The following is a 16,753-nucleotide window of genomic DNA, read 5'->3' on the forward strand; positions in this document are numbered from 1 at the left end:
GAATTTTCTTTGTATATTATATTTTTCCTTTTGTTGTCGGGTACTTGGTTAGGTAGCCTTCACGTTTTTTCCATACCTAACAATAGGTAAGTATTTATAGAGGCGAGTTTTGAGGAATCGAAATATATGTACTGGTGAGATCGAATATAGAATACCTAGATGAACAAATATCTTATCCAATCCAGTACACATATCATTTTCTTTCACCTCTCAAAATCGTTGCTAAGAATATCTCTCCTATCCTTGAGATATATTTCTCAACAAAGCAATCTTTGATATTCCTTTTTCTCTTCTGTCCTCTCACAAAGCCCTTTGCAATATAAACGAATTCTCCATTGTCAGCCTACAAAGACCCTCATCACTGCTTTCTAGAGCATCTCTATCAAAGAGCTCTTGTAATGGAAAACTTCTTTTCTTTCTCTGTTGCGTACAATGGAGAGGAATGTAATAAAGAGTCTTTATTCCCATTGTGCGATTCTTAATCGACGTCTTGAGTTATCTTATATATACCTTCCCGTCCTTGCGGGTTCATGTATCCATTCTTGATTTTGCTATACTACAAAACAAAATATAGAAATATACAAATTGATAAATAAAATAGAAAGGCAATCACTTTGCTTATACACTCGCTCCTATATATATACTTCTCCAGCAAACGAAGAAACAAAAGTATAAAAATATAAAGATCCAAAACACACTCAAGAAGAAACCAAACTCAAAACAACAACAACAACAACATGGCGCCCGCACCACCCCCACAAACAAGCGCCTCAAGCCTCCTCAACCCACCTGCATCCATCACAACACTCCTCCCCCTCACCGTCGCCAAAGCCATCGAAACCGCCTCCGCCACCAGAATCCCCTCTATCGAAATCCTCCCTCCAAAATCCACTTCCGCCCCCAAAAGCATCCCCATCTCCACATTCTCCACCTCCATCATATCCAAAACCAGTTCTACCATCTCTAGCACCGCCACCGCATCAGCAACATCTACCGCCGATAAAGGAGTATTTACTCGTCCTTCTGGGAGTCTTACTGCGATCATCACGGTGATTATCGTAGCGGTTTTTGTGGCGTATTGTGTGATTAGGTGTTGTATTTGTAAGAGTATGCGGAAGAGGAAGGAGAGGAAGGAGTTGGAGAGGGAGAGGGGGATTTGGAGCGCGAGAGGGTGAGACAGATGAGGGAGAGGGAGGCGATTGAGATGGCGGGAAGGATGAGGGAGAGGAGTAGGGAGAGGATGAGGGAGGATGGCTGGGAGGATGGCTGGGAGGATGTGCTTTTGCATGGGAGACATGTTGGTTAGGTGGGGTGGAATAGAAGGAATTGTAAGGAAGATAAATAGAAGGAAACCTCAGAGTATAGGAGTTTATTGGTAGGTAAGAAAGAAGAGGAGGGAACCGGTAAGTTTAAAGGATAACAAGGCGGAATCTCCGATGGAGGAAAAGGAAAAGGAAAGGTGAGATATAATTATATAGGTAAGTCCCCTCCCCCAAAAGGTAAAGTAATTCACAGGTAAGTCGTACATGATAGATGGCATCGGAGTCATAGGGAAAATATAAAGCTAATAAAATTAAGTTATTGCTAAAGACCCGAGATTGCTTCGAGTTGTATTGATGCGATATGAATTGTTTGATGTGAACGCAACATGTTCAAATTTTGACATTTAATAATCTACTGAGAATTTAGAAAGTTATGAGAGACCCGAAGAACTCTCTAATACTAAGATTCAACTTATAGGGTTCAGATAAAGGAGACATATATAATGCGCTAATCGTACAACTTTTCCAGACCGACCAACTATCTGCTACACCAAGTTCTTCATTTTACCGTTCTACATGTTACTTGACGCGGCAGTGTGTAAGTCTCCCCTTTACCAACGCAGTATTGGATGTTACCAAGGTATTCAGTTTGATAGACAACAAGGTACCAAAAACTGAGCATTCAGTGCTTCATCAACAGACGTGGTACGTGATGAAAAATGATGATCGGTCCAGGAATTGATTGTAGATATAGACGTAGAAACAAGTAAGTACAAATTCTTTCGATAAACTCTGAATATCTGAAAAGAATGACGCCATCGTCATAATCCCATGTATGATTCGGTATCTATTGGCGACCGATAATCTTACATACCTACCTAAGTAGGTAATAAGCATAAATTTCGGCACCACCATGTTGAGCACAATCTGACTTGAATACCACCATACTGAAATTCAAAGGCAACGAATCCGAGAGCATTGCAAAGCTAATTGGAATTGTGAGTGATTACGACCACAGTACACGAGGAGCACTGCGAATCGTCGATTATATATGAGGTAGTCGTCTAATTTCATGAATACGAAGGAACTTCCAATTGCCTTACAATATTTGCTCCATAAGTGTCATTTCTGCCTTGCAGTAAGCAGGGAATTGCCAGAAAATTATGATTTTTGCGATAGTTCAATATCATTTATAGGTGCACTCGGTGACTACGCCGTAAAAAATGTTCCTGTAGGCAGCTGTGCCGCAATTTCGACCAAATACGGAATATCTTCAAGGCAGCAATGCGACCCACACCACGATGAGTATCCAAAATCATGAGTTTAAGAAGAAAGGTTGCGCACGCTGGTGTGCAATATGAGTAGCAATAGCTTTGAGAAACAAACAGACAGAGCGACAATTGTTCATCCGAAGACAAGATGGTCAAACAAGCAGAACCTCAAAGTAGCCCCATGCCTAGCATGCCTACAGGTGCCTCCAGCCAAATCCTGAAATCGACCGGCTCTCGAAAGTTTTCTGCTGTGGCTATGATTGTTCTTCTTTATACTACTGCAACTCCGTTCAGTCCAATAGCATGGCTCACCTCCTCAATCGAAGGCTCGTTATTCCTCGATCGAATTCTCGCCGGCGCACTCCTCTTCGCAGCCATGTTTTTTCAATGGCAAGTTGCGGTGCAAGCTTATCCCATTGCCATAATTCTCCCGACTGGTAATCGTACAATGATCTCAAACGGAAATATCGTACAATCAACTGGAGATGTGATCTGGATATACCAACCTTCGAAATATTGGGAATATGTGTTGATGGAAGGGTTGGGATTGATAGCGGCTGAATGGGCAGGAGTAGAACTTATCAGGAGGGGTGTGGTCAGTGTGGTCATCGCGGCATTGTGGATAGTGGGTTGGAGTGTTACGCCAGAGCGAACGAAGAGGCAGGGGTGGGAATATTTGAAGAAATTTTGGTTTTGGATTGCGTTGGATGAGATTATGAGGGTTGGACGGGGTGGTGGCGGTATGAGGAGAAAGAGATGGTAAATAATGGATGTTGGATGATGTGGTGTTTGTTGATCGAGAATAATGTAGATTATGAGGAGCTCGAATCATCTGAACGGATGGACCTGAAGCTGTAGACGGAACAGGAAAACTGAAGGAAATCAACAAGGAATGTTCGAATCGAATCAACTTTAGTTTGTGGAGTAAGAGTTTGTAGGAATATAATAAATAAAAATTAGATGTTGGACAGCTTTCTGCTTTGATAGATATAACTTTTTACCAACAGTTTTGCATAGACGAAGACGAATCCGATCACGATCGACCCCGCCAAGTGCATGTAACCACATGACATCCATGATTTCTTCCCAGCAACGCCGAGAATACTAGTTTTCCTGATAAATTACTACTCTGCAATTATGAAGAGGTTACATACAAGTCTTCTATAGTCACAGTGAGAAAGAGGAAACGTTTTTTTGATGAACGTAGAGTCACGTGAAGTGATATTCTCGCAGCCCGAGCGACGTTAGACTGGATCACTAGATCATCTCATCAACATCTTGATCGAGGCAATATGTTCCAGGATGGAATGATTACTTAACGGTCTTGACACGCCCACAAAATAACCTCGATCATTACGCCGCAGAAGAACAATAAAAACCCGAGCTTTCACAACTTTAAAACATAAAATCTTCAACATATCAAACGAATACCCCTTTATCCACGAGAAGAAGTTCCTCAAGTTTCGGATCGAATTCAAGAAGGATGCTTTGTAACATCTCCATGGGACCCAGAAGCACAGCACTTTGTTGGAGTGATTGCTCCGTATTTTCCACAATACACATATTCATCCAATCCCTTCGAAGTATACCAGGCCGAACCATCAAAATAATCCTTTCTTTCGATCCTTTCAGTAATCAGAATCATCTGCCAAAGCAATCTGACCACGCTTTCCTTTGCCTTTCTTCCTGTTTCTCTGCTTTTGTTTCCGTCCTTTATTCCCGCTAGATGAGCTAGGTGTTTGATTTCGACTCTGCTTTTCAATGGCTAGTTTCTCAGCCTTCTTTTGCGCAACTAGGCTTAGTAGGTTCGCTGAAAGGTCCGGTCGCTTTTCTTCAAATACATCCTTAATGATAAGTTCCAAGGAATGTCGTACTTCCCATGGCTCGTTATAGTTTTCGCTGATATGGCTTGCGCTGTCGTCGCTCGGATTGCTCGAACCGATGTCAGCAAAAGCCTTGCATTCAAGCGGCTGTTTGCAGTGTTGTTCTAAAGCTCTATAACGATCTAGTTGATCGGGAAACACTTCATACCATGTCATATTTTCTCCAATACAACACGCTTCAACATCGGCTCCGCGCTGGAGCATGATTTCCAGTGCCCGAAAAATTACATTAAGAGTATGGAACCCAAAAGAAATGAATTTAGTATGCACAAGGTGAAGAAATATTTTCCACAAACTGTGACCGTAATATATATCATTAAAATTGGCGTTGTTTTCCAACAGAAACACCAGTAATCTTAAACTGTGTAAGCTTGATATAAAGTCAAATGTAAAATAACCAAAGCAGACTACCATCAGAGGAGGATCATATTTCAGTCGCATCAGAGACGGGTCTGATATTATCTTCATCTCAACATAAGTAGATACACCATATTCAACACATGCCGAGAGTAAGTTCATCGTACTCCATAAATCCGCCCTGTCGCCCTTGGAGACATCATGACGAGGAAAACTTTCATCGTAGGTGGTACAAGTAACATTATTACGATCAATATGAGTAGGTTTAAAGTTAGACTCATACCAATATTCCAGCTGGTTAGTAGATGGTTTAAGAGAATCCGAATACTGCTGAGCGGCTCTATCAAATTCCTCAACCAACTGGGGGATATGGCTTTTGGCCTTGGTTGAGGCAACTCTGCGTAGGTTCCAGATGAAGCGACTCCAAATACCTCTCCAATTTTTTCCCATTTCTATTATACTTGTCGAAAGAAGCGAATTATCCTTCGTACCCGCCTTGACTAAGTTTAAATAGAAAATTGACCAAGTAAACCATGGATTGAATTCCAGGTCTGATGTATGAGTAAGGAGTATTTCCCATGTCTTGGGCTTTTGTATGTATTCCCGAGCGGTTCTATGAATTTAATTCACATCGCCTATGCTCTTGGCCAATTCCAAAAGCCCTCCACACCGGGTACGTAACACATGGGCGAGATCCTCCCCGCAATCCTCGAGGGACATTTGGCGAAAGCAGGAAGTTTCGTCTGCAAGTATAGCTTGACTGAAAGACTTAAAGCTCAATTTGTAGGCAGCATAGAAATCTAGAAAATTGATTTTTGACAAGAGTACCCTTGCACCCTTTTCTAGTTGAAATATCTTCGAGGCCTCTACCATGTGTATTCGATCAATGGACGATAAAATACGGTCATAGAGGTCATCAATCTCCTTTGGAGTTTCTTGTAGGCGAGCTCTGAGCGTTGAAACATCATCCCTTTTTCGGAGGCCATTCAGTAAAGAATTGACGACCAGTCTAACCCATAAGAACACCCCATTCCCATCATACACGACGTTGGTTATCAGCGCCGACGCATCCGACGGACTAGTATTCATCAGAAGTCGCATCTGTAAGTTATTCTCCAATCTATTTCGAACGTAGATTGTAATGTCAGACGCCGTTAGGTCATGGAGCTTTAGTTGGGGCACGCTTCCGAATGTATCCAAAAATCCAATTTCAGGCCGGCTGGATAAGCAAAATTTCGCGTGTTTCGATTCGGATAGTTCGTAAAAGTAATCTGCAATATCCCAATAATCTCCTTCGTATTCATCCAAACCATCAATGAAGAAGCAAAATGATAGTGTTCCCGACGTTTTCTCGATCAATGTCCGGAATGACTTTTTCAGTACAGGTAGTGACCAGTTTGTTGCCAGAATAGGGACATTATGCAGGGTATTCTCGAATGCGGTCTTCCATTCCTTGGGAAATACTTCGGGTATGAGAGTGCAATGTTTCTCAAGAATCTCGTAAAGTAGACTTCGAAGTAAGCCAGATTGCGATCTTTGAGCTTCATCACCACTGTTCCAGAAGAAAAAAGATGGTGTCTCCAGGGGAGTATTATGTGCCCATGTTTCTGCGTATCCACGAGATCGAGAATCATCGACAATAAATCTCATTAAGGTTGACTTTCCACATCCAGGTTTGCCATGAATCCAGTAGATGCCATTCTCGTTTTTCAGCCATTCGCTGAAATTGCTCCATGGTTTATGTTCAATTTCGGGATCGCAAAATATCCACTCAAAAGTTTGCTGATGTGCTTCAGCAATCGTCTCATGCCGAAGATTCATCGATGAAAACTTGAGACTTTCAAGAATACTTAATTCCGCCTGACGCCGATGCCTCGATGCTTGTTGATCGACAAGCACACTGCGAGTGTGCGAATGCTCTTTCTCCTGCGACAATCTCAAGTGATTGAAGTTTTGCTCAAACTTAGTTAAACTACTCTGGTGATTGTCTAGGACGTCTTGCATTATTGCTTGCAATGCTTTATCAAGCGTTTTGAAATTGTTTTCCTGTTCGAGCTTGACTTCGATCATTCGATATCTAAATGGCCCTGTTAGTACTAAATAAGTTTGATTCGATTGTATGAATGAAGGGGCCGGTAAAGAGTACGCGAGTCACTTTTAATCTCACTAGCTCAGAAGATCATGGCCTTACCTCAAGTCAACAAGAACATGTGTCTCGAGATTGCTACGCAAATCACCCAAACGACTTTTCAACCCTTGTATCTTTTCATCATTCCAAACAGCCCTGACTGCTTGTTGGAAGCTTGCTAGCCTTGGATGCTTAACGCTTAGATTGAGCTTTAGGGAGTCAAGAATACCGCTAAGTTCCTCAGACAAGTCGATGCATTTAGTGCAGATATCTTTGAGGGCTCGATCGGCATCCGCTGGTGAAGGCGAAGGTGCGTTTTGAATTTTTGAATGAAGAGAGCTCCTTAACGGCTCGACTAAGTTTTGCAAGCGATTTGTCGCCTCCCCAAGTTCAACATTGGCCCCAAGCTCTCCAGACTTATAAACCTCTCTTCCTTTCAAAGCTATTCCTGTGCTGTAATCAATGAACTGTATCACAGCTGCCGCGACTCCTAAGGCTGTAATTGGGTCCATGTTTCCCCGAGAGGAATATTCTAATAAATAGTGTTGACTGTCGACAGCAATACTTTATGGTAATTTAGATATATTGAAGTTGATGAGCTGGTTCAACAATTGTATGATGAGGCTGTGGATTCAAGATGATATGTGCAACAGAAACAAGACCATGATATATGTCAGCTTCGGACACTTCAACTTCCTGGTATCTTGTGGCGAATCATTGCCCGAGATATATGCAGGCGCACACAATATCTGCGCACTTCCTATATTTTGGATGACCAGAGCCTATCAATATCCTCAATCAGCCAATTATCTAACGAGCTGCTAATATGATCTTGGTGGTTTTGGATGCCAAGTCGTCACATTTGCATTTCGCATTTTGTACCACCCCTCCATTTTTATTACTGGCAGGACGAATAGGGTTTTAGGCTTTTTTCGATATAGTATCTTCAAAATCCGTAATTGACTGCAGTCCAGACTGGCTGAGCATACAGCGTCTCTTAAAATGGGCCTTTGACATAACAAACATCCCTTTGTTGAGAACAGAGCCACATTGCCTCGAATGAAAAATAGAAGCATTAAAATTCTGAGACTTGAATAGAAGGATGCAAATGAGACGTTGCGTTGCGATCTGAAAACCGCAAGCAATACGAGTAGAAGCCGTGCGTTTGCACCCACCAAGGAGGAATCACGCTATCACGTGACTTTCCTCGACAACCTCTTCTTCAGACCTTCTAAGACCAGGAAGATCTTGTAACCCTCATGCGATAAATGTTCAAAAGACCTGACAGTAAGTGTAGTTTTTTTTGTCTGAACGAGATCCAGGAAGCCAAGTTGGAGAAAGCTTTCTTACAAATCACTCCTCAAACGCAGATGCAATCGGCGAGCGAAGTATTGCAAGCCTAGAATCATCGTGAAGAAAGAAGAACATCAGCTTTCGATAATTTACGTTATATTCTTCCTCTCGGATCATATGATTGATTGTTGAAGTTTTGGAAGTGCTCACTCGCACCAGTAGCTTGTATTTATCTTGCGCCGCGTTCACACGTCGCAGAATCCCAATGCTTGAGTTATCTTATAAATCTCCAAGTATCAAAGTCTTGAAACTTTACCCTCTCATTATATCCTAGAATTTATAAATACGCTTGACAAATTATACGTGAGGTATCCAGGCACGTTTTCATTGCCATTCCCCATGTCAACATCCAATTCCACAACCCCTCTTTCTTATCGCGCAACAATTCTCAAAGATCCACCCAGAAAAGCTGCCATGACAGAAATCCATATTTCTCGTGTTTTTGATACTATTTTGATGCTTTCTGGAACGGAGAGATGAATGATCGAACAACCCCGCTCATGCATAGCTTATGACTTCTTTTAGTTACGCATCATGTACATAGTCAACTAACTGAAACACCCGTTCGAGAATATATAACCCTAAGATCGTGGGGCAGTTTTTTCATGACGTAGGATTCATCTTAATTATCTCTCTCAGGCAACACAACAGAGCGTGCACTTCTGGATGTACCCAGACAAGATACTTACACATTTTTATTATTCTGTCATTTAGCTGTTCTGTTTATACATATTAGTCCTACAGTATGTTGTTTTTAAATTACATTGATATCATCCATATAAACTCTCAAGGGGACGCTCTAACAGGTAGTTCCTCGACCCAGCCCTCCGCATCCCCCAATTCCACACAACTTCCCGTCCTTCCCTGCCCCTGTTCACTCCTAGGACTACCACTCGTTCCTCGTCCCATATCACTCTTAGGACTACCGCTCATTCCCCGTCCCAAATCACTCCTCGAACTTCCACTACTGGACCTCCTCTCCCAGTTCACAGATCCAATCAACCTAAAAATTTGATTTTTATCCTTCGCCGCATGCCGCATATGACCATCCCCAATCCTTTCCGAACCATCCCCCCATACCGAGCCTTCTCTCTTATCTGATGCACATTCATCCCATTCTGCAAACATTTCGCTATCCCACACTCCCTCCCTCATCGGTTCCCCATCACTATCTTTGTACGATCTCAAAAGTTCTATTGCCCTGTTCCGGATCGTACGGTCATGACACCATTTTGCAGCAATATGTAGAGGCATTATGACACCTTGTTCGAATTTAAAATTCCCAAGTTGTCGTTGATCTTTTGTTTCGGCAAGAATTTCCTCAGTGATAGCCAAAATACTTTGATACTCCGGAATGATTGCCTGGTGATCTGGCGGCGGACCGCCTGGCGCAATCTTCATAATTATATCCATCGCGATGCTCTGCGCTCTTAATAGATTGGCTCCGGCAAGTTGATCGGTATCTAGCGGTGGGATATTAGAACAGAATAAATCGAAGGCCGATGTCCATCTGATAAGTGATTGTGTGATTTCGTATTTAAGGGCTCTTATGTCTACTACTTCAGGCAGGCTATTTTCCTCTTTGAAGCCTTTCGTGGGTATGATTGCAGTGGAAGTATCGGTCTTTTTGGCGGTGGCAGCGGCACATTCAGCTGCTAGGTATCCAAAATGTACTGATCGTCTCTCGATTAGCTCGAGATATAACCGGGCTTCCTGTAAGTCAGGAAAAATGCTAGGCATGTCTTGTATTGTTCCGATTGATTCGTATATTGTCTCCTTGTGCTCTTCACTCGTTCCAGGGTCTCCAAATGTTGCAACTTGTTTGTCAAGCCTGAGGAAGGCTTGAACTAATTCGTCCTCAATCATCCTAGAGTCCGGAGAACAGAGACCTGCTTTGTAATTTTTACCTCTATAATTTCTTAGCCACTGGCGCAGTATTTTAACGCCACTTCTAGCATGTGTAAGAGCAGTAAAGTCATTTCCTAACAACCATTCAAAACAGCAAACTAAAAGGCAGCCGATCAAGGCCTTCCTTGGACCTTCACTGATTTCTAGTTTGGACAATCCAACACTCATTGAACGAAGGGCAAGCCCATATCTCTTGACAGCAAAAACTCGCATTTGCACTGCTTCATCCGCGTATCCCCTTGATTGGACATCTTTGGACTCAGCAAATGAACCAATTGCAACTAGCATCTCCCGAAGATAAGATTCATCGTGTGCAGCTTGCATAATGATGCGATCCCATAATGACGAAGAAAAGACGCGACTTCGACTCCAAGTCACGGATATGCTTGTCTTGGTTAAATATGTTCGAAAGTATCGTTCTTCAGATTCATCTTGGAAGGGCAGTCTCATCGACGGCGAGGAATGTGGCGATAGTTGCTGTGAATGAGATGATTGAGGCGATAATGATATTGGCGATACCTCATCAGTGCGAGGGAGAAGCGGTTTGGGGTCGGGTTTACGTCGATTTATAGAGATACGAACGCCATATCCTTCACATGTCACGCCAAACACCTGACATCGATTGCACTCGGGTTTTCGCTCGTCACATTTGATTCGCCTTCGTCTTTAAATGCAGATGTATTAGTGTCATCGAGCCTCACAGTGTCGACGAAGCATCGACTTACTTGCAAGTTACGCATCCGGACCGAACCTTGGGGAGGTTAGGCCGCTTCTTGGCTTGTCTTCCGGAAGTACCATTAAGCTGGGCCGAGGGGTTCATCTGAGCTTTATTGTTGTAGGGAGTGATAATTGTGTTGCCATCAATTGGGCTTCCATCTGAGGCTTGAAATTGGACGATGTACCCGATGGGAGTATTAGGCGCCATTGCATACAATGATTTTTCTGTGAATTGCTTGACTTGTAGTAAGTATCCAATTGTCTCTAGGAATTGTATCCAGATCTACTCGAGTAGTCTGATGATATTCAGCCTTAGACCAGACGATGGGGTGTCTTGAATTAAGCACGGCCCCCTGATTATTGATCGACTAGCCAATGAGATCAATGATAGATATTAGAGACGGAACGGAATCCGAGAATTCTGCTGGAGCCGCCAGTTTGGTAATGTCTACAACGGGAAAGGTATCATGTCCACGGGTGTATCGATGCTGGTGCTAGATTAAGCTATTCAAACCGTGTATGGGATAAAGATGAGATGTAAGTTGACATCTAACGGGCTGAAGACGGGGCTTCAAAAGAACAAAAAAGCTAGTGTCCCGAGAGAAAGAGGCGTAACCACTTCTTGGCTCCAGAAATCTCGTCTAATAGAGGATCCCATGGATACCAAGGCATTTTAACCAATTTCATTTATTTTACAGGGGCGTTTCATAGTCAAGGCTCAAAAAATCACTGTATTTGACTTTTTGACATCCAAGGCCCTGGATGATGGAACCATGATAGGAACTAACTCCCGTGGGTCTTAATTATCTCTTATTCCGGCTGGGGTTATATCTATTCGGGGGGGGTGAAGGACGAAATGAGCTGCACACCAAGCAAACCTTATAATCGATGTTCTACTCGAGTAATTCAAGTTTGATAATCAAATATTGTCAGTGTTATAAATCGGTTTGTGTATTCAAATACATTGAATATTTCAAATCATTTTAAAGATACTCGATTATGTGTTTAAAAAATTCATTTTGGGGTGCGGTTTATATTATTCATATTTCTACTTCGTACGTGGAGAGAAGTTTCCATAATATTACTGGACCCTCGTGCCGTGGTATCGCCACACTTAATTAATATCCTAGCAGACTGTTCGAGTGATCCATAAAGCGTTTAGCCTTAAACGATCTGCAAAGACGCTCTGGAAAGATAGTTCCTTATACTAAACGGATCGTGCTTCGGTTTGGGAATTCTTTTGGTCTCCCTTGCCATACCTTTGCAATAAGTTTTTCCATCGGAGAAACAGGCTGTACTGTCCAAGAATACTCACCCCTTTTTTCTGCCTTTTTCGCCTCGGAAAGTGTCATGATCGGTTTGCCCGTAGGATATCCTTTAGATCTTTGAATCATAATTGCACCGACCCTCCGATATTCATTGTCAACATTTCCAGTTGATTCGACGAGAAGAAATGCTAAACTGCCGTCCAAATTGAAACCATTGTTATCTTCAGAAACGCCTTCGATGTGCACAAGGAGAAAGGCGCCAGATTTTTGGTTTGGATGTGGAATATGTTGCTGTTCGAACTCAAAACTTGCATGATCAGCGTCATTTATCCATTCGTGAATGTACTCTTGAAGTTCAGGCCATGATCCAGAATAGATCTTCTCCATGCCATCATTGCCGAGCCTTTCTTGAAATTTTGGGAGTGGCTCAGGCGGGTCAGAAAATCTCCAGTAATGATCCGCCAGGTTGTGGATTGGAAATAGAACTCCTTTCATGATCAACGCGCTATCTGGCTCAAGGGGGCCAAATATATCTGTTCCTGAATGGTGAAGTTGAAGATCGACTAAGGCTGCTATTTGATGTACGGTAGCATCCGCAAATGGGTATGGTTCCAGTTGTGCGCTTCCGGCATTGATGCTTGCCCAGGACCACGAAGGAGCTAAATAAGATTCACGCTTCTTCCAATCAATATGTGTAAAGAACTGGGTGTCAATTTCAGACTCCGATACTTTGTTAATCTTTCTCAATGCTCTCCTGTTCCAAAGTAGACTGGGAATTAGGTAAGATTTCCACATCCCGGAAACGTATGTATCTTTGGTAATCATCGAGAACTCCCGAGCAATACCGGATAGAGCCGGTAAAACATCCGTCATATATGTCAGATTCCTAATTGAGAACTGTTGCACCATTTCAGACCATCTCAAATACGGATCCATTCCCCAATTTTCTTGCATATTAATCCCTGTGGCCGCAAGTTTCTTAGAAGGATAGCCTAATTTCGCTCTACGATTATCAAATTCCGAAAAAAGAGCATAAGTGTTTAATGACAAACTTTGTATGGCGCGAATCATTCTATTGGTTTGTTTCTTCCGCAGTTTGTGTAAAAGATCTTTACTGTCGTAGTTTTGATCCAGAAGTCCGATATGGCCACTCTCATCCTCCGTATGATAGGCACATTCCCATATCATCTGATCTCTGCCATATGATAATGCCCGCGGTGACAATAGCCCTTCCTGGAACGTCCAGCCACGAGTAAACCAAGAACTAGACTTAGCAGCCTGACGAGATATGTGAGATACTAAGCGAAGTGAGACGCTGGTATTGGAGTCCCAAGGCAATTCACATCGTGCAACGGCCTGTACATTTTCTGGCCGAGGAAAATGCATTCCAGCGCTAGTCGAAGTAGAATTTGCTGCGACAATTGTGATTGTCGCACCTGCGTAGACATCTCTCATTCGGCCGGCTTCAGCCTTCCAATCATCGGTGCTATCTTGACGGATGCACAGAGCATCAATCCACACATATTTTAAACCGAGCTCCCTTGTTGTCAAAACTGCATCTCGCAGGGTAGCCGGAAAATCATTCACCGGAATACCGCTTTTAAGACTTTGATATGTTGACTGTTCCAATTTCAGGTAACCATTGCCACCCCATAAATAACTAAGGGCTACCCATTCAACGTCACCACGATCGGGGTTTTCATCCAAAAATGGATTGGTGTCTGGAGAGCCTACATCAATGAGGCGTGTAGGACATCGAGTTTTGATGGGTCCGCAATTCTTATGATCTCTCGAGCAAACTCTCAGCCATTGTTTGGCCAGTTTGTAGCACTCTGGAGAATTTGATTGCGCGAATATCGGCCTTCCGATGAAAGGGCTCTCCTGATGTACCGTACTATCTGATATCAATATTTCAGTAAATTTGAAACCATGGGAAAGAAGGCTATAAAATGAAATCGGACCTACCTGGAATTGCAAATACTTCGAGATTGCACAGATTCCGCGGAGAATTGTTTGCAGGTCGTTGGGACACCAAAATGTAAGGACTCTCACGTTTTGCGACACTAGAGCTTCCTGTTCCAATGAAAATCTGACCTTGGCCAGTCTCATCAAGCCACTTTTCTACAGTTATATCTTGCTCCTTCTTTGATCGAGTCGTCCATATCAGAACACAAAATTCACATCCAGCTTCTGAAGAAGCTTTTAGAGCGGCGGTGCTTATATGGTGCTTGTAAAACTCCGGTAGACCAGGCCGTACCTGCAGATCAGCACTTTGATATCCACTTATTGCTCCCTTGGCTGATGTCGCATTTTGAGCGGCGGAATCAAGGAAGAGCTTTCGAAGGTCGAACTTCTGACATATCTCACAAAGATTCGGTGGCATGATAACAATAAAAATTGTTCCTCAAGGAAATCATACAAGCGCAGAAGAGCTGTTCATCCAAGTCGACTTATAGCAGCTGCTGATAGCGGGCGCTTATGTCAAGTTGTGCGTAAGACAGCTGAGATCTGTGCAAGGATTGTATTCCTGCAACATTTAGCCCCCAAATGTAGTTGACCAGATGCTGGTGCGAATTGTACAAGAACTGTATGACGGAAAGCATAACGTACAAAAGTAACTAGGTGCTCTGGTGTCAAATTTACGGTCCATATATTTGAAATAATATTTCTAATATCCGAATCCAAAAAAAACAGGATTCTCGGGTAATGAAGTTGTGCCACCGCTCTTCTTTCTTGAATTTTATTGGAATGCAACTGGGTCTCGGGCGTGATGTGAGAAAAATCAACATTACTTTAACATTTCTATAATTCTTAATACCAATTGTGACCATCTTCTCCTTTCTCTTCATTCTTAGGATTGAGCGACAAGATCCTCTGCGCAGGAAGTGTAATACCAAATTGTGATTCAAAGATTCCAGAAATCGCACGCCCTTTAACGGTATCAAATGAATCATAGCCCTCGAATTCGCCGTTAATTGCAGCCCATTCTGGCGATAACGGAGAAGTTCCATTGCCTAAATCGCTCCACCTCGTCACAGTCATAGCTTGCTTGAATCTGTTGACTTGGTCGGTTTTATCCTCAGCGAATTTGAGTTCAACCAAGTACTCTGTTGGGCATCGTGGGCATCGACGCAATGGCTGACACACAGAGCATTGCGAGGACATTTGACTCCTTTGATTTGCAAGTGAAAAGAGAGCATTCGGACTGCTTTTCAGTGCTGAAGACGTTGTTTCTCTACGTTTGGGTATGTGCCCCAACGCACATTTACATACATCCATGAGATCGCCATCTCTCCAATGAGCGCAGACCGAAAAGTATGGAAAGTAATCCTCGCGGGAATACAAAAGGTTCCGCTGCGCACTTATAGGGAGATCTGGTTCTGGAAAGCATTGACTGATCACGCGTAAGAGAAGATGGCCTTTGTCAACATAATATCGACTTTGATGTGACCAGGTTCCTGTGCCTTGGGCTCCAAGTTGAGGATCTTTCCAGCGTTTGGATATCGATTCTACTGGAATTCCGTGGCTTGGGGAGTAGCGATTTGATCGTAACACAAGCTGCACAAACGAAAACGGGAGAGTGTGACCGACAGTTAGTCGAGTCCTTGGAGCGACTTGTGTTAAAGCATTTGGACATTCGAAAAGATGATTTATAATATGTGTGGCTTTCAGGCGTTCTTCGCCTGGTATTATGCGAACATGATAGATTGCACAGGGGAAACAAAGAAGATGATTAGGAAGATCACGGTCCATGTGAACCAAAAACTCAATCCTGTATCGATGGTTTTCTGGAAGATCCAGATCATGCCATGGTTTACGTCCAACTCGATGGAGAAGTGTTTTGCTTGAGAAGGCAAGACTCGCTGCATCACTAGGTGAAAGATATCCCACAATAATCCTCCAAATATTTGAAGGTAAACTGGCTACCGCGAGCTCTCCGGGGGGCCGATCTGGATTATCCATACCGTAAGCTTCATGCATAGAATCAAAAGATCCGACGTGGGCTAAACCGTGGAGCAGTGCGGTATGATCGACCCTCTCTCCAGTTTGCTCATCGACTGCACCATCGAATGATCGGCCATTGGGGCGAAGATATTGAGTGGCCTGTGAAGCCCCTTTTCCTTTCGGATTGGCGGTCTTCGGACGAGTGGGCTGCTCCTTTCTCAATTTATTCCGAGATGGTTTAAATCTTAAAGTATTGACGGTACTCCCTGCATCTGACTCGGCTTTCAAGTAAGCCGACTCCCCTTCATCTGACTCTGTCTTCAATCTATTTCGAGAAGCTTTTGGGCGTAAAGAGTTAAAGAGTTTACCGAAGACCATGATACTTGGTGTGATGTGGATATCTGAGACCCTTGAGATTACAGTGATACTAGAATTGGTAAATTTGCTATCAAAAAAATGTACAAAGATAAATAGAATAATAAAAAACGTTAGCACAAGGGGCGGGACGCGATGTGGTCGCGCCGGTAGATCCGCGTGCTGAGTCAGGCGAGCTTCCCAGTTACCGCAAATAGCTCCAAAGCTAGTATGTGTATGACATCAATAGTAGTAGTACTTGAGCATATCTAGTATGTCCTTCATAAGTCTTCTTAACAAGAAAGAT

The 16,753-nt window shown here is 43.0% G+C and overlaps 8 protein-coding genes across 8 annotated transcripts; 2 read left to right on the top strand and 6 right to left on the bottom strand.

Annotated features, from left to right (window-relative positions):
* Window positions 1–737: 737 nt before the first annotated feature.
* EAF02_008511 (uncharacterized protein) lies at window positions 738–1,670 on the top strand (the record flags this gene model as incomplete). The annotated part of the gene is made up of 4 exons (XM_038904559.1): window positions 738–1,049; window positions 1,109–1,297; window positions 1,346–1,403; window positions 1,579–1,670. The coding sequence occupies 4 exons, from the start codon at window positions 738–740 to the stop codon at window positions 1,668–1,670; spliced, it is 651 nt and encodes a 216-aa protein (XP_038755616.1).
* Window positions 1,671–2,681: 1,011 nt separating this feature from the next.
* Window positions 2,682–3,296, top strand: EAF02_008512 (uncharacterized protein; the record flags this gene model as incomplete). Its single annotated transcript, XM_038904560.1, has 1 exon — window positions 2,682–3,296. The coding sequence occupies one exon, from the start codon at window positions 2,682–2,684 to the stop codon at window positions 3,294–3,296; it is 615 nt and encodes a 204-aa protein (XP_038755617.1).
* An 865-nt stretch (window positions 3,297–4,161) lies between these two features.
* Window positions 4,162–4,620, bottom strand: EAF02_008513 (uncharacterized protein; the record flags this gene model as incomplete). Its single annotated transcript, XM_038904561.1, has 1 exon — window positions 4,162–4,620. One exon carries the CDS (start codon window positions 4,618–4,620, stop codon window positions 4,162–4,164), a length of 459 nt encoding a protein of 152 aa, XP_038755618.1.
* Window positions 4,621–4,732: 112 nt separating this feature from the next.
* Window positions 4,733–5,223, bottom strand: EAF02_008514 (uncharacterized protein; the record flags this gene model as incomplete). The annotated part of the gene is made up of 2 exons (XM_038904562.1): window positions 4,733–4,777; window positions 4,828–5,223. The coding sequence occupies 2 exons, from the start codon at window positions 5,221–5,223 to the stop codon at window positions 4,733–4,735; spliced, it is 441 nt and encodes a 146-aa protein (XP_038755619.1).
* A 171-nt stretch (window positions 5,224–5,394) lies between these two features.
* EAF02_008515 (uncharacterized protein) lies at window positions 5,395–7,413 on the bottom strand (the record flags this gene model as incomplete). Its single annotated transcript, XM_038904563.1, has 2 exons — window positions 5,395–6,850; window positions 6,965–7,413. 2 exons carry the CDS (start codon window positions 7,411–7,413, stop codon window positions 5,395–5,397), a joined length of 1,905 nt encoding a protein of 634 aa, XP_038755620.1.
* A 1,627-nt stretch (window positions 7,414–9,040) lies between these two features.
* Window positions 9,041–11,087, bottom strand: EAF02_008516 (uncharacterized protein; the record flags this gene model as incomplete). The annotated part of the gene is made up of 2 exons (XM_038904564.1): window positions 9,041–10,826; window positions 10,888–11,087. 2 exons carry the CDS (start codon window positions 11,085–11,087, stop codon window positions 9,041–9,043), a joined length of 1,986 nt encoding a protein of 661 aa, XP_038755621.1.
* A 994-nt stretch (window positions 11,088–12,081) lies between these two features.
* Window positions 12,082–14,530, bottom strand: EAF02_008517 (uncharacterized protein; the record flags this gene model as incomplete). The annotated part of the gene is made up of 2 exons (XM_038904565.1): window positions 12,082–14,045; window positions 14,113–14,530. 2 exons carry the CDS (start codon window positions 14,528–14,530, stop codon window positions 12,082–12,084), a joined length of 2,382 nt encoding a protein of 793 aa, XP_038755622.1.
* Window positions 14,531–14,958: 428 nt separating this feature from the next.
* EAF02_008518 (uncharacterized protein) lies at window positions 14,959–16,470 on the bottom strand (the record flags this gene model as incomplete). The annotated part of the gene is made up of 1 exon (XM_038904566.1): window positions 14,959–16,470. One exon carries the CDS (start codon window positions 16,468–16,470, stop codon window positions 14,959–14,961), a length of 1,512 nt encoding a protein of 503 aa, XP_038755623.1.
* Between the last annotated feature and the right edge of the window lie 283 nt (window positions 16,471–16,753).

This window comes from Botrytis sinoallii (assembly GCF_014898435.1).
Source record: "Botrytis sinoallii strain Bc 23 chromosome Unknown BSIN_016, whole genome shotgun sequence".
Taxonomy (NCBI): Eukaryota; Fungi; Ascomycota; class Leotiomycetes; order Helotiales; family Sclerotiniaceae; genus Botrytis; species Botrytis sinoallii.